We start from the raw sequence: 16,995 nt of genomic DNA, 5'->3' as shown, positions 1-16,995 counted from the left end.
CAGCCCAGGGCCAGGCGCAGCAGCCACTGCGGCGGCTCCGCTTGTGCATGGCTCATAGGTGGGATGTGCCAGGAGGTGGCGTGCTGCACACAGCCCAGACCCAGCTCTGCACCCCTGCAACAAGTGCTAAACGCATGTCTAATAGCCAAAAGTGTTTGCAGAGTGTTTCAGAAATAGTTTAAATTAACTAGATGATTTTAACCAGATGATAAAGTATTTTTAATGTCCAATTTCGAATTCATTAGGGTTTCTTTGTCATTCACATAGTGCAGCATTCTAGAGAAAGCACTGCCACTGTTTAAAGCACTAGATATATTAATAAATGTGTATGAGTTATTTCCTGGGTAGCTTAGGAGATACTGAACCAATATAAATGTAGACATCTAGGTATGCGTATGCTAGGAGTGGAGAAAGGTAAGCTTTTAACTTAGGTGCCGGAAATGGCATTCTGGAGGCTCCAGCGGATATATAGATGTGCTTGCATTAGGAATGAAGGCTTTCATTCAGGCTTTTCTCTGCCTGCTGTGTTCACTGTATCCTTCCATTTCTTTCCACACAGGGTTTTTTTGAAGAGGAGGAAGGTAAAGAGTATATCTATAAAGAACCCAAATTAACAGGCTTGTCTGAGATCTCTCAGAGACTGCTGAAGCTTTATGCAGACAAGTTTGGAATGGAAAACGTGAAGATAATCCAGGATTCCAACAAGGTATGAAAGATGGGCTGTCCCTGTGCAAGGGGGAGACGTGAAAGCACAGTCAGTCAGTAGCATTTATTCTGGAGGGAGCAGTGGGTGTTATGAGAGGGCCACAGTAAAAGAAACACTGACTGCAGGGAGGTGCAAACGGAGCAGAGATCAGACAGGAGCTTCAGCACAAACTGAAGCAAGAGGGAAGCAAGACAAGGGACACTTAAAGATCTGTAAGCTAATCCAGCACACCATGCTCTCTCTGTCCTCTGCCTTGGTTCAGCTGTAATGGTCGCCCTGCGAGGCTCCCACCCTTCTCTCTCGCCTCTGGCCTGCCCCTATATGTGAAAATGAGAATGCAGGCCCTGTGACAGACTGTTTCTGTCCCATGATTTGTGACTTATAATGCAGGTAATGCATGTGGGTAGTACTGCAACACGTCACACCCCTTTGCGCTCTGCCACTGAGCAGGGTTTAGCCCTAAGTCAACAATTGGTGCCTGTGAAATAAGAAGTGGGATTACCCACTGAAACACAGGATCATGTCGTTGTCCTTCACTATGCAGCTTAGCATCGCTCTTTCTGTCAAACAGCTTTGAGACAAACATTTAACGTCAGGATGATAGTGTATCTACGTGTTATCAGGGCTGTCTTTTGAATGAATGTGAACTGAGTGTATACGTGAACTCCTATGGCCTTAGTTTTATAACAAAAAATGATCCTAACATTATAGCTTGGCAGGTGCTGTATGGAAATGACAGTGCTGTAGCAGGGCATCGCTGTCTCCTGTCAGTGGGAGGAGTGCAAATGCCACAAATGCAGGTGTTTATCATAACAGAAACCTGCAGAGCCAGGTTGTCTTCTCTCTCATTTAGCCTTTGTCCACTTTCGCTATTAGCTGTATTCAAAAATCCTGCTGTTTTTAGGGGCCTCTTAGTTAAATACCTTTGTATTAATTTGTGGTCTGAATATTACATTTAGAGGTCTTGCTCTTTATCTATAATGCCGCAATAGATAAAAGCATCAGACTGGTAACAGATGCCTTGGCAGTATATCATGCTTAACAGTTTCATTGTTTGCCTCTGTTAAACAGGTCAACCCCAAAGACTTGGATCCAAAATATGCCTATATCCAGGTCACGTATGTCACACCTTTCTTTGAAGAGAAAGAAGCTGAAGATCGAAAGACCGACTTTGAAATGCATCACAACATCAATCGCTTTGTGTTTGAAACACCTTTCACGCTCTCAGGAAAAAAGCACGGAGGAGTAGAAGAGCAGTGCAAGAGACGCACGATCCTGACAAGTACGTTTGCTGCTGCTGCTCCCCCCTCCCAGCTCACCTTTGACGGTCGGCCACAGCAGTGGATAGTGCAAGTTTTTGTGCTAGTTTTTCTGCAGTCAGCGGGCAGAGTATGTTATGCAGAATGATAAGTAATCTTTTCACTGTGTCCTTTTGTAAAGTACACTCTTTCTTACAATCCTGCTGACCATCTTAGGTAAAGTTATTTTCATTTGTGGAATAACCAGCTCTTATTTTTCCTTATTATTGACATCTTACTGCTTTTACGCTGATGTAATTTGGGAGTGGTTCTGCTGGAGGCAGCCTAGCACTCGGAGCCCTTGCTGTTTTCATCACAAACAGGTCAAAGAAAGAGCAAGGCAGGGTGCATATTCTTTTAAGAAGAATAAATCTTAGTGGATATGAATATTTGTTCAAAATGGGAATAGGATACATTATACACTTTTTAAAAGTGAGAGGTAAGTCTTCAGCTCAGTAGGTGCTTTAAGACAGGAATGGATGGAGCACTCTATATGTCTGTTCTTACTGAATCATATTAAACAGAAAATGGTTAGTTCCTCATCATGACTGAAATCTCTTTTTAAAGAGGCATCCTTGAAGCTGCTACTGGAACTTGACCTGCCTGAATTTTGGCTGGGAGCATGAGAACCATCTGAGACACAAGCGTCATTCTTGTGAGCAGCAGTGAACAGAGAGGCCGATGTTCACAGCAAAGGCTCCCAAATGACAGAAAATCCCATTTCCTACTGACTGCAGTTCATATGCTTCCCCCAAAGGGTAAAGTGAGGAAAGCTGCTTACAGTGTAGGCTTAGTCACCTAAAAGTTTTGTTCTGACAAGTCAGAGATGACACACTCATGTCTGGGGACATCTTGTTACATGACACAGCTTTGCTTGTGAGAAGAGAAAAAAAAGAGCAGCTTATGTGTAGTTTCGCCTGTTGGGGCTTTTTTGGTTTGGTTTTGGTTTGTTTTTTTAAGTGCTTGAGCAGTGCTAGGTGGTTTTAGACATCTGTATTGAAGGAGGTAGCCTCGTGGACTTGAAAGTGCACCCGTTACGATAAGTGTGGCCAAAACGGAGAAGGTTGTTCCTCCAGCAGAACATTTTCCCCAGATTGTTGCATGTTGTTTTCTTCTCCCAGTGGTCTCAGCCAAGCTCCGTCTTCAGCATTATGTGGGAATTTGACCTTTCTCTTCTCCACTGTGTTCCCCCTGGCATTTGCTTCACCTCAGTGCTTTTCTGTAAAGGAAACACCTTTCTTTTTTCCCCTTGGAAAAAATCAAATATATTCATTTGTTGCCTTTGTAAAAAGGAGTGCCCTTAGTTTGAGAAGAAAAAGAGGTTGGCCAATATGCCTGGAGGAGCAGTGGAAGTTTCTTGTGCTTGAGCAGAGGTACAGGTTAGCTGGAGCAGTAACTGTTCAGTGTTTCTCTGTTCAGCGCCCTGCAGCCCATGTTGCGCAGAGAAACCGTCTGGCTGCAGTCTGTGGGTTGCTGGCGCTTCACCGAGCCTGGTTGTAGCTCGTGCTTCCAGCACGGGAAGTCCTTGGTCTCCTGCTGCCCAGGGAAGCAGCCGCCTTGTGGGCTTGAACTCGTTTCGGTCTGAGCTGGCTTGCAGCATATGGTCACCGGAGGAGGGAAGACATAAAAGTTTGGGAGACCTTCCAAAGTGTGTAGGGAAATCGGGGATTGTTAGACAGCACAGCTTAGATCAGATGTAATGTGCAATACTGCATCTCTGCCAGACCCCTTGAGATAAGTGAAAATGGCTCTACTGGAAGGAAATGATTTTGATGATGAATAGCTCCTCTCTCAGCTCCCATTAGAGAATATAACAGTATTTAGGTTGAATGATAAAAGTATTTGCCTGCCTTTTTTTAAGGCTGATGTTTTAATAATTTGTTTAGGGGTGAATAACACTAATTCAGCTAAGCACTGGACTTTCTGCCTCTAACTTGAAACATATTTGGTGGGACTTTTGAGGTGTTTGAAGTTCAGCACAGGCTTATGATTTGCTCCTTTAATTCAGAGGAAGAAATTCATAGATTTTAAAAACTGAGCGGTGGTAGCTTTCTGCCATGTGGATCTGACAGAGCTCAGTAGCAAACAGTGGTGAATTCAAAAGGAAGTACTCTCTCAGTTACAGTTGCCTCAAAAATTCATTTTGGACCTGCTGAGTCACTACTGCACATTTGGTGATTAGAACTGTTAATTTTTATTGATAGAAATCAACAAAGTCATAAGCTAATACAACCTAAACCTTTGATTTAATTGTTTTGCTTTCATAATTGCTATCTTGCTTTGGGTGAATTTCTCTGATAAAGTTCTTGCTTTTGAGTAGCCAGTCACTTGTTCCCCTATGTGAAGAAGCGTATTCAAGTCATAAGCCAGACGAGCACAGAGCTGAACCCTATTGAAGTAGCGATTGATGAGATGTCCAAAAAGGTCTCAGAACTCAATCAGCTCTGCATGATGGAGGAGGTGGACATGATCAGGCTGCAGCTCAAACTCCAAGGGAGCGTCAGTGTCAAGGTAATGACAATTTGCCTTTGTTTTTATGTATCTGCCTAAATTTTTATTCTGGGATTTCCATCATTCCAGCCATGCTTTGTCTATTTTATGCTTCTGGACATATCTTTGTTTTCTGGTGCTGCTCTAAAAACTGAAGACAATGGAAATACTTCCATTGGTGTTGAAGTGTGTTGGATTTTATGTGCAACTGTAATTCTGTCAGATCTTCTCTAAATAAATGTTAAGACCTTTCTAATAAGTCCATCTTGTGCCACTTTAAGATACTGCCTGTCACACAGCCAAGCATGCAACTGTATTAAAGGGAGCTTTGTTAGGATTACTTTGGTCATTTCCTTCGAATGTATAGCTTTCTAGATGGTTAGCTGGCTGAGCACCTTCAAAGGCAAGCACAGTTCTTTGGTTTGTGTAAGCTCCCTTTTTCTTAGTAAACTCTTAGGGTTTCATCCAGGCAACAACAAGACTGATCAGATGTTTTTCACACCCACTTGACTGCCTAAGGCCAGCCCCTGGGCCTTAGGATACGAGAGACAGTTACAGGCCGTAATCTTGGCTGTTCTCTGCACCCTAATCTGTGCATCTTTCCCCCAGGTCAATGCAGGACCAATGGCCTATGCTCGAGCTTTTCTTGAAGAAACAAATGCTAAGAGATATCCTGATAATCAAGTTAAGCTTCTGAAGGAAATCTTCAGGTAAATGTTAAGTCTAGACTTGCCACCTGCTGCCTAGTATGAATAAATGACCAAGTAGAGTGACATTAGAGCAGACTGAATCACTGAATTGAACCAGACTGATTTACATCTGCATTTACCCAATCTTACAAATCATTCTCAGGAAAGCATTTACTGAAGTTTTGGTCTATCACATTAGCCTATGTTCCTCTTGATCTGAGGATGAGTTCTGAAATTCACTTCTAACAAGGTATAATTTGCCAGGGGAGGAAGAGAAGTAGTTGTATATACATTTCTTTTTCATTACTAGAATATTTGTATGGTGGTTCTTTGTGTGTTTGTGCTTGTAGGCAGTTTGCAGAAGCATGTGGGCACGCTCTTGATGTCAACGAACGCCTTATTAAGGAGGACCAGTTTGAATATCAGGGAGAAATGAAGTCTCATTATAAGGATATGCTCAGTGAGCTCTCTGCAGTTATGAATGAACAGGTTAGATCATCTATTTAATGGTGGCTGGGGTTGAATGGGGTGGCTGATTGCTTCTTCTGCTGACAAATGAATCTGTAGAACAAAATGCTGGCAGTAAAAACTGGCAGTGCAACAGTCATTGAGCAAACTTACTTCCACTCTTTTTTTTTTAATCCACCTGTATTATATATAATGAATCTGATGAACAAAGACTGTCATTTCTGCCTGTCTTGCTACATATTGAAGAGTTGAATATGTGTGAGACTAAATGAGAACTGAGGTCTAGAGGCATGAGAAGATAATCAATTAAGCTAGTATTTTATGATTTGCTTGCTTTATCCTAAAGCTGTGATGCAAGTATTTAATTAAAATAGAAAATTGCTTTTAGGACCAAGCTTATAACTGGAGGAGATATCTTTATAGTTTCTATTTGTATTCAGCTTTCAGAGCAAGAAGGAGTTGTTGGGGGTTTTTTTGTTTGTTTTTTTTAATGCTGTGTCAAAATATATGCCAGGTTGAAGCTCTGTTTCAAGTGTTAGCAATTTCAGAAAGATTAGCGTGCATGGCTATATTATATAATATGCATCCCAAAATTCTCAACTGGACTTCAGTTCTCACTTGCAGCTATTCCATTATTGTGTCTGTGCAGATACTTTATTTACGTTTTCTCATTTAATTTAAATAATAATTGAGTGATTCTACCCACTAAAGTGGAAATTAAAGCCTGCTTAATTTTTTCTCTGCATGGTTGTGTGTAGACCACCTGCGATTGCACCTGAGAAATATTTATTCTCTAATAATTGCAGTGCACTTCCGGGTGTCTATAGCACACGCAAGCACTGTATACACTTACTTTGTTTAACTATTGGTATCCATGACAGCATCTCACAGAAGAGTGTCTAAGTCACGTCCCATTGGACCATACCATATTATTCATCCTCACATATGAGGAGAATAACAATTTCCCTCGATTTTTTTGCTCCATTGTTGTTATTACTGTGGTATCAAGCTAAATTTTCATAGGGTGTAAACGTGTAATTGCGTTGAAGGCCTGGTGCATGCCAGGTAAGAATGCAGCCCAGCGGTGGCGGTTGCTGTTTTGCAAATTGTGCTTCTTTCCTGGTTAGGAGTATAAGGCCTTGTGAATCTCACGCATTCCATTAATGTTATTATAATTAATATTTATCAGATTGTTTGTTACATTAAACATGTAAGTGTTAAGAGCATCATTTATTATTCACTGTTCATACTTCTCCTGTGGAAGATATTTTTGCAATCCTGTCAATGTGCAGAGACGCATGACTTATGTGAACTACTGTTCCCCACAAAAATGAAAAATGAATATTAAATTAGTTGTGATAATAACTAACAGCCCATAAGTTTCAGTGTTCATAAAATATATTCAGTAAATGCTATTAAATACTTGCACCTTTATTCATTTTCATATCAGTGAGCTCTGAGGTTTCTTCATGTAATTGGAGACTAAATATTACAAAATTACTTGTGCATAACTATATTAATATGTTGATATGTAATGTTAATACATTACATTTAATAACATCAGAGTTCATCCAGCAAAAAACTGTCTTCTGTTTAATCAAAATCAACATACTCTGAAAGTCCCTACTGAAAACTAGCCTCCCCCTGGCCTTCCCTGTGGGGCAACTTTTTAAATGAAAGCCCAGTTTTCCGAGCAGGATGGCTTTTTGGCACAGCTCTAGTCCTCTTGCAATGCATGACCTCCCTACTTCTCAGCAGAGCATTGGCCCCAGACAAATGGCATGCTGTAGATTGTAGCTGAAATATTTATCTCTCTGTTGGAAAGCTTGCAGCTCTGCCCTCGCTGCACTGTTCCTTACCATGATAGTGAGATTTGCCATCTTTCCCACTGTTGTATTCAAGAGGGTTGTGTTTGCTCATCCACCGGTAGTGACTCTTTCATCACCATATGTTTTTTCTCTTCTCTGTTTTGTTGTGTTTTTCTTTTCTGACAGCTCTGTCATGGTCCTTGCTTATACAGCTTCTCTTCTTCCCTGTCTAACATTTCCCTCAATACTATAGCCAAAAGTGGTATGTTCATTTTTCTTACATCTACTTTTTCATTTAATGTCATGTACTTTTCTCACTTGCTGATTTTCCTACATGGTATGTTCATTTAGTTCCATGTCTAATGACTCCCTTGGTCAGGGAGTTCAAACAAAAAAGCCAGGGTGTATGTGAGCTCCTCTCCATGAACACATTTGAGACATGTTCCCTCAACTCTTAGGATCCTAGTCCTGACCTTGGGGAGGTTGGTGGGGCAGGTCCACAGCAGCCTCCTAATGCCAAAGCACCCGCCAGAAGCCACATGGTGCAGCAGCAGCAGCAGAGGTGATGGTATGGGGGCCAGGAGCCAACGCAGCAGAAAGTGCCCTGGAGATTGAGGTTTGATCGATTAAACCAAGCCTGCCCACCACCCTGCATATAGGTGTAATTACAACTCAGGTTTAGCTGTGCTCTGGGTGCCATGGAGGGTGCCGGCTTGGTGCCTTTGCGCAAGCCTGGATTTTTGCAGCCCAGAAAGATTGGGTACAGCCCTGCGCAGCAGCAGCTGTCCCAAGCTTTATTCTTCTTATGCCCTTGGGAAGTGCTTTGGATTTGAATTATAGGTGGGTTAAGTTGGCCGTGTGAACAGAAAGCATGCGTGCCATAGAGTCTCCTTGGGCTCAGCTGTGCTCTCTGGCTGTCATTGCAGCTTTTGCTGATTTTGCTGGAAGCTGCCAGGGAGTATCTGAGGCACAAATGACTGCTATTTATCCAGATTTGTATGGATACTACCACCTAGTTTTTAAACACGATATAATCAGATTTCAGAAAAGGTGAAAAGGAGAAGAGACAGTACACAGAACCTATCAGTTTAAATAGTCTCCTGACATTTTCATGAAGTCAGACTCAGTCTTTGTGCTAGTGCCTGAGACACCAGGAGCTAAGAGTGCCTGTGAAGCTGAGTGGAATGAAGAAAGTAAAATATAAATGGTCAAAAGCAAAATGGGTTTTTAGGGCCAAATTTTAACTTCTCAGAAAAAGGGGGGGGACAGAAATAGGCAAAATTTGAGGCTATTGTACTGTGCATACGAAGTTGTTCTTTCATGTATGTGCATTGTATGTGTGCCCAAGCATGCTCGATTGCAAAATTAACTGCATTTCAAACAGTCTTTTCCATGCAAGATTTCATTTGTATAATTGTTGCTAATTAAGAGCCAAGTTCTTCTGCTTTAAAGAGATCTGAGAATTAGGGAGTACCTGCAAAAAATGCAATGTGAAACTTCGGGTCTGGCCCAATTTATGCAGTGTTCTCCTCTAATGCCTGTATGTGTGATTTGGGGAAAAGCGGTGGAGATGGTGCTTTAAAACCTTTCATCTTACTCATCTTCATTCTTAGAGGGCAGGGGAGACTTTTGTTTTCAGCAAATGGAGATGTTGCACCCAGAATCACTCAACGTTTCTAACCCTCCCAACTAGATGATGTTTATTGCATGAGTCCTGGGAAAAATGAAAAATGCTTCCTTCAGTCATTCCTCTGTCAGAAGATCCCCATTTTGGGGGGATGCGGTGGCAGCTGATGCATGAATCATAACCAGAATGTCTCCCAGCTCGTGCTGTGATCTGGCTGGCTTAGCACACAAACAGCTCTGTGGTTAGCACTTTAGGCGCAGGCGTTAAATCAAGTGGTGGCACAACTGACAGGCAGCAAAACCTCATGAGCAAAGGGAGGGGATACGGAGACCTGCAGATGGAGTCCTAGGCACCCCTGGCCCAGCAGGTCCCTACTTTAGTTCCCCTGCATGTGAAATGGTGCATTGCTAGTGCCTACCTTTGCAAAGCACTGACCGTGTTGAGCTGGGATATCCCAAATAACGGCAAACGCCTGGGCAACGTGGGCAGCGGGAGCCCAACGTGCAGTCACACGCTTGGACATGGGCAGCGCTGCCACAAGACCTCAGCTCTGGTCCTCCCTGCAGCGCGGGGTCATCTTGAGCTGACGCCGCTGGTGTCCCTGTTGCTGGAGGGGAGGGTGGTGGTGGCCACGTTTCTTCTGTGAGTGCTCCAGTGTGTTGCCTCTGGGACAAAGGCAGGTTGTCAATCTGCCTTTATTGAAGTAGGAAAAATAGCTATGACTACGGCTAATTGGAACTTATTTAGAGTAAAACCTTCCTCAAGCAAGACTGCAAATAGGACAGGGCAAAGCAAGTTTTGCTGCTTCTTCTCTATGAGCATGCAGCTCTGTCCACAGCTCAGCTTGGCCTGCCTGTTCTCATTCCAATAAATTGGCTCAAATTCAGCTATCAGGCATATTTTTGCAGCTCCCCTACGTTTTAAGCTCAGCAGGATTCCTGCATGCCCAGAACAACTGTACGGACAGAGCTGGGCCTGTACAGTAGACGCTAGTGAAGATGATGTGCCTGTACCACAGTCAGTAGATGCCAAGTTTATAAAACATAGGCGACTTCTCAGTTGCGTTTGCATGAGAGTTGTCAGAGGAACGTGTCTAGGGAACAGCGTGAAGCGCTGCTCGGCAGGAGCCGGTGACTCCACCCCGGGGCCCCTCTGAACCCCGCGCTCAGGGGCTGTTTGTCCTCTCGCTGCAGCCTTCGGGCAGCTCGGGGTCCCCAAGCAGAGGTCGTCTTCCTCTGTCAGGTTGTTAGCATCACCGTGTAATAAACCAAATATAAGAAGTCACTGATTAGAGAATAAGCACTTAAGAAACCCAGATATTTAGATCGCTCTCACTGTTGCATCTTTTTTATCTTTTTTTTAATGAAAAGATTGCATACAAGGAGGATTCAGCAAAGCAGCAAGGAATGGAGCGCACGTACTCGCGAGTCATCCATAGAGGCAGCTCGGCAGCGCCGGGAGCAACAAGCCCCTCAAACCCGGATGCTTGACTGAGGCACAGGACACGCGGGCCTCGGGAGGACCTTTTTTTTTTTTTCCTTTTAGATTAGTAATACTGAAAATTAATTTGATCATGGACAATGCCAAGAAAAGGATTTGTGGGTTATAATTTTAATTTATTGGAAGTCTTCATGGTGATATTTTTTAAAACTGCAAGCTTTTTTTTGTCTGCCCCAGTATTTGCACATTTCCTATCTTTTTTCAGTTGTTGATTTTTGTTTTTGAGCAATCTTTATTAAGTCAGGCTGATCATGAAATTTCCATTGAACAGATAGCTACGCGGCAAACTCTAAGTTTGCTATAAATTATAATATATCTAATACTAAGTCCTAGTATACATATATTTTAAAGGTCAGAGTGACTGTTTTATAACATTTAAGTCTATTGCAATTGTAAATAGAAGATGTGTAAAATACGTCATTTTTACAAAATTAAAAAAAATCTTTTTAGTTAATTATGACAGTACTAAGAATATGGATAACATTTCAGTTACCATTATATTAAAATATTTGTGTATGTGTATAAAAACGTCCACAAAACTGTCTCTTTGGAGACCTGCGTGTGGGGTCGTGTCTGTGCCGGCACTTTCCGGAGCGGCGGCCGTGGGGACGCCTGGCGCGCCCGGGGAGCCGGCTGCGTCGCGGCCGCTACCGGGGCGGCGTATCGTCGTCGCCCGATCGGGGTGCTGAACCGAGGCCTCGCCGGGAGGCGGGAGCCCCTTTCGGCACCGCTGCCCAGCGGCGCGCGCGGCTCCCTTGCGGCTGGAGATCCAGGTGCGCGGGGAGCCCGTGGGCCCCTCGCTGGGTGTCCCGGTGCCCCGGTGGAGCTGGTCCACCTGCTCTCCGTGAATCCCCTCAGCCCCCGTGCCCGGGGCTCCTTCCTCTGCCCGTGGAGGAAGGTGCCTGGTGTAGGGGTGTCTCTCCGCCCTCTGCACACGGATGCCGGGATCCCCGTCGCCGGCGGCTCGCGGCTGGGGAGCCTGGAGGAAGGCTGTGGCCTGCCCTGCAGGGAAGGGCCCAGGGCGGCCTCTTAACCTCACGCCGCACGTGTGCGCGCGGGACTAGCGCTCCYGCCTCGCCGCTGCCTGCTGCACGCGCGTGCTGTCGCGGCGCCACAGCTCTGCGGTTCCTCGGAGAAGGCTTTGCCGAGAGCTGAGGTGGATACGGTGCCCTTTCTCGGGGGTGGGAGGGAGCCGCGGGCATGTGCCTGCGGACAGCCCAAACCCATCCCTCCCAGCTCCGTTATCACACCTGCGTTTCCATATGTGTTCGTGGGGGTTTTCTTGCCTTCGCTTAGATAAAACTTGGCGATGCAGATGAGTGACTTGCGTGCAGTCATTCAGCTGGCTCTGCCTGCACCTGATTTCTCTTCCTTTGGTGTGATGGCTGCGTAAGCTCGTGGCCACCCTTCCCCCCCCCCCACAGCGATCGCTAGCTGTGCTGAAAGGACTTGCTTCTGGCCCAGTCACCGATCTGCTGCAGCAGGACAGGGGAGGCAAGTCCCCGACCACTGAATCATCGGGCCGTGGTCTCTCTTATGTGCACGGGGGTGGCTTCGTTTTTTCAGGTAAGTTGGTCTCACGGGGTTCATCCCAAGGATTCATTTTGCATTTACTGTGATTTATGTTTATGGATGGGTACTTCAAAAGCCATCCAGGTGATTTGGATACAGACTGTTTCTAATGACTATTCACAAAAATTGATCAGCTAAATTTGGTGGGCATCTTTGGAAATAACCTATTTTGCAAAAGCATGTTTTGTGTTGAGGGAATGTTGCAAACTGACGTTAGGCTGATCTTGAGCCAAGCTGTGGTCTGGAAAGCAGAGAGGTAAGGAGATCCCTGGATTGTTTGCTCCATAGCTCTCACGCAAAATGGGTTTAACTTATAAGTCTAAGGGTTGTGGGGTGTTCTTCTTTTCTCTTTTCTTTTCTTTTCTTTTCTTTTCTTTTTCCCCAAGCTGCCAGCTTTGAAACCTCCTCTGCAGATTTGAAAATCCAGCCCGCATTCTCGCAGTTACCTTATTGCTGGTATTAAAGATGCTCAGACTTGAATTTAGCTGGGTTGTCATTTCAGATGGCTCTTTCTCTCCTGCCGTGTTCAAGCATTTTCAAAATAGTTGCAGGAAAGCAATTAGAAAACATTAGCTCTGAACCAGGGTGGCAACAGGGAGAGAAAGCAAAGTATTAAACAGTGATTTGTCTCAGCCTTTGAGGAGAACGGTAGAAATGTGTAAGGCAGCTCCTACCTTTTGAATGAAAGATGTGAGGCTGGAAAATTATTTCAAAGACATGGCTTGGCCCTTTGCTGCCATAAAGTTTAACTACCAAAACCGCAGAGAAGAGATGTGTCAGAGCTGAATCCAGCATCCGCTCTGACCCGTGGGCTATAAAAAATGTAACGCAACTAAAAGGTATTTAATACATCAATGTCTGTTGTGAATTGCATGCAACAGAGTATACACTGTAAGGGCTGTTTTCATACAATCGCTGCTTTTCAAGCTTTTAGGATTTCATGAGGTCCACACCACTTTTTTTTCTGCCAAAAAAGTATATAAATTTGCTTTCTGAAACTCATTTTGTTTAAGGCAACCACTAGAATACATTCAGCCATTCTCTGGGTGAAGATTTTATCCAGTGAAAGGTAATAAACAATTTCACAGTGTATTCTTACAGCTGGGTTTATTTTTCAGACACTTCTGAAAGTGATTGTCTGGACTTATCTTTTTTTCAATATTAGGATGGAATTTTCCTCCAAAAAATGAGCAACTTTTTTGTCATTTATTTTCTTTCATGCTTTAATAATCAGCTGAAGGCAGGTAAAATGCACAGAAAGCAGTTTAGGAAAGGAGGCTGGACAAGGCAGAGAGCGTGTACAACAGAAGATGCGTTTTCTAAGCGCTAAAGTTTGTAGGTTTTATTTTCACTGCAGGATGGAGAGTGCCGCAGTGGCAGGAGCATTAACGTCACAGGGGACCGGACAAAGGTGGTGGTGAGAAATGCTGGAGTCAAAATTTTGTTAATTGTGCTGCTTGGGGAAAAAAAAAAAAAAAAATAGGAATAACTTAAAGATGGACGGTAAACACAGCTGCCTGTACTACCTCAAGTCTTCATCTATGTTCTTGATAATGTGTAAATTGCATAGGCGTTTAACTTCGCAGATGAAACTTTGACAGCAAGACGGCATACACAAGTATGTATTACACAAATGACTGATTTTTAGGCTACAAGCAAGATTATTAACAGGCAAAAAATTATGCTTATGTGCTAGTAGTTGATTTAGGACTAGCTGTTGATATCCTTGTTGGTACTCGGCATATCATCTCTTTCATGTTCAAATTACTTGTTTAAGAGTGAAAATCCCCTTTTTTCCCCGTTGCACCTTCATGGCTTTCAAATGCAGGCTGAGAAGCTGCAAAACAGAAGAGCCACAGTTACAGGAGAGGAATATTGCATCTTCATGTAGCTGCTGGAATGAATCCGAGTTTGATCCTTTGCATCTGTGACAAGGGGCTAGGAATGAGCAGGATGGCTGAGTGTGGTGGGCTCCTCTCCAAGAGAGCCGGGGCCAGGCAGGTTGTCTTGGCCTCTTTGGGTCTGTCATGCTGGAAAGTGATAAATGTCTTCGTTTCGATACTGTGTGCTGAAATATTTTTTTATTGTTTATTGTCCTGTTTGCAACAGATTTGTGAAGGGTTGATATCTTAAGATGAGCAATCAAGCCAGGAGCCAATTATCCATAAATTAACTATGACTAGATTTTTTTCACTACATTCTTATTCCTTTTGTGCCCTGTGATGTGACTCTGATGTTGCTGAAGAGATGAAATATTCTGCTACTTGACGTGCAACAAGCTTATTTTCAAATTTTATTTGTATAAGAAATTATGTCCCTCTTTGCATTTATGACTAGGAGAATGCTCTTGGTGTCCTGCTGTGTTTCCATGTTGAGATTTGAAGAAGGTACGTGGATTTTTAAGGCAACGTGCTATCTTGACACTGTGTACAAAAGTAGTCTGACAGCGTAGATGGGTGGTGGTTTCTCCCAGGGTGTTGTTAAGATTTTCAGGAAATGCTAACATCTACCTTCGTGGCATCTCAGTTAAATATAAGAAAAAAGAACCACTTGGAGTGTATTTGGGGTCTATTTGTGCTTCTGTAGATACCATTTTAAAATACCATTTTATGTTAGGTTTGATTCACAGATAAATTTCATGAAGAGTTAATAAATACAGATACTTTGATAAGGCTTGAGAGAGGGTACAGCAAATAGTAATTAACTGTGTCAAAAGCTCTGTAACTCCTTTGAGTGGTGTTATCTGCAAAAGTGGTTATTAGCTGGTGTCCCTGGGCTACCATCCCTGTATGTGATCTTCAGAAGAGATCTAAGCAAAACAGGTCTGTTGGCAATAGTTTAATTTACAGGATCCACACTGCAAAGTTTTTATGTGTCTGGGAGAGTCTGCAAATCAAAATGGTTTGGAAACCTGTAATTTACAGTGCGTAATGCTCATGTGTGCAGTTTACTTGTTACCTGTTGATCATTTAGTCATTTTTAACAAAACAAAACAAAAAAAAAGCTTTAAAAAAAAAAAGTGTGATGGTCTGGGGAGGGGCTGGCCAGCTGAGCTGAGTCGGACAGGTGCCTTGGTTTGCAGCACTTTCCTATTTTTGCCCTGACTTTTAATAAATGACTTAGCGATGGCCAAGGGGACGCCACAGAAAAGTTTTTCCTGTGGACCTGCTCCAGCCGGTGTCAGACTGCTGGTGCTTCCAGCACAGTCTGCGCCAGCTCTGCAGCCCTGCCGAGGGGCAAGGCAAGGGACACTCCATGCCAGTGGAAGTGAGGCAAAGCAAGAGGTGCCTTTATCAGAAAGGCCAGTCCCCAGGGGACGTAACCCCTTCCCGGCACTCCCGTGGATCAGACCAGCGACCAGGAGCACAGTCCTGGATGGTCTGACACTGGGATGTGCAAGTTGCTGAAGAAACCACGGCCTCAGGAGACATGAGACGCTTTGTGGTCCCCAAGCTTTTTTTTAAGTTTACAGCAATAATTCTGAATATTCAGTGATAGACATCTCTCCTTTTACGGTTCCCACTAACCCAGTGAATTACCTGAGCTAGCTGAAGAATTGGGGAAGTTGAGCACGTTTCATGTAAATGAGAGGATCTCTAAGGCTGGGGATCACTCAGAGTGGAGGCATCAGAAGGGCAGAGAGAGCTGAAGTCCTTGGGCCAGGGGTTCGCTCTCTGCTTTGTCCGTGCAGTACATCACTTGCTCTTTCTTTCCCACAGTGCCAGTAATCTAGCTCTCATGGTTCATAAGAAGTTTTGTGTGTCCCTTTTTTAGGATGAATTAATAAACACTTGGTTATGTCATGCAGTTTAACTCATTTGAGTAGGACTCATCTCTGCCACTCAAGACACCCTCCTTCCCAGGCCAGATGTGCTCTTTACATCTTCAAAGAACATCTCCCTAACAAATCTTCTTACCACCTCTATTGTGATATCTTTGCATCATAAATTGCTGCTTGAGTCACAAATAAATATCACAGTATGGTAATTAGAGGGAAAATATCTGTAGCTTAATTCCTGGGCAGACCAAGGACCTTCCCTGGAGGGTCTGGTGGGAGAAGGCTGTGAAGCTTCCCTTTAACGTTTTTAACATGCTCTTACCGTGGGATCCCTTGTGCTGCCCGGCCAGTGTCGCTGACCTGAGGAGGTGCCTCGTTTCTCTGACAGTTGCTTTTCTGTTGTGTTTTGTAATAGAAAATCTCACATTAGAAGCCAGAAGGACAAAACACAGTCTTTCATCACCAGGCACAGGCCCCTGGGCGTGGATAAGGCGTGCAAGGAGCACCCAGGGCTCAGGGACTTTTGCCCTTGCTTCAGTTTATTATGTGGGTAACATGAAGCTTTTGATCATTGGACATGGCACCTTCCAGAAGCTCTAAACTCAGCCTGAGAAGCAAAATCACTAGAATAAGCATCTCATAAAGCCAAGTATCTAAACTGCTCTGAGAGAATGAGAGCTCGGCCAGCAGCAGCCTCAGTAAGCTTCATCTTCTGACCATCTGCAGCACAGGCTGCCTGGCGGTGGCCTGCAGACTCTGCCTGGAAACCCAGACTGTCCCCTGCTTGGGCTCGGGGTCTTGAGACTTTGGGAAGTGTTTCAGACTGCTCCAGAGCCTGGTGCTGCAGGTGCTCTGCCTGCGCAGCCTGGGTTTGGCCTTGAGGAAAGCACCGAGCAGTAGATGTACCCCTGAAGGTCTGGCTGGTTTCCTAGGTGAGTTCCCATTTGTTCCGTTACTGGTGGGTCTGGTGCGGGAACGCAAGGGGCACGAATGGAGGCCTGGCATGGCTGAGCTGGCAGGACAGCACTGGCACCAGGACCCTCCTAATCCTTCCCACAC

The 16,995-nt window shown here is 44.2% G+C and overlaps 1 protein-coding gene across 10 annotated transcripts in view; it reads left to right on the top strand.

The window, feature by feature from the left end:
* The window catches only part of DOCK10 (dedicator of cytokinesis 10), a 166,114-nt gene extending 155,000 nt beyond the window's left edge, over positions 1–11,114 (top strand). For all 10 annotated transcript variants that reach the window (XM_026073062.1, XM_026073063.1, XM_026073056.1 and 7 more), the window contains exons 51-56: positions 560–706; positions 1,778–1,988; positions 4,325–4,515; positions 5,104–5,204; positions 5,534–5,672; positions 10,457–11,114. In XM_026073062.1, coding sequence (XP_025928847.1) covers positions 560–706; positions 1,778–1,988; positions 4,325–4,515; positions 5,104–5,204; positions 5,534–5,672; positions 10,457–10,576 — 909 coding nt within the window. In that variant the 3' untranslated portion in view covers positions 10,577–11,114. The remainder of the gene's footprint in view (positions 1–559; positions 707–1,777; positions 1,989–4,324; positions 4,516–5,103; positions 5,205–5,533; positions 5,673–10,456) is intronic.
* Positions 11,115–16,995: the final 5,881 nt, after the last annotated feature.

The sequence above is a fragment of the Apteryx rowi genome, unplaced genomic scaffold (assembly GCF_003343035.1).
Source record: "Apteryx rowi isolate R43461 unplaced genomic scaffold, aptRow1 scaffold_36, whole genome shotgun sequence".
NCBI classification, from domain to species: Eukaryota; Metazoa; Chordata; class Aves; order Apterygiformes; family Apterygidae; genus Apteryx; species Apteryx rowi.
This window is presented reverse-complemented; position numbering and strand designations above follow the sequence as displayed.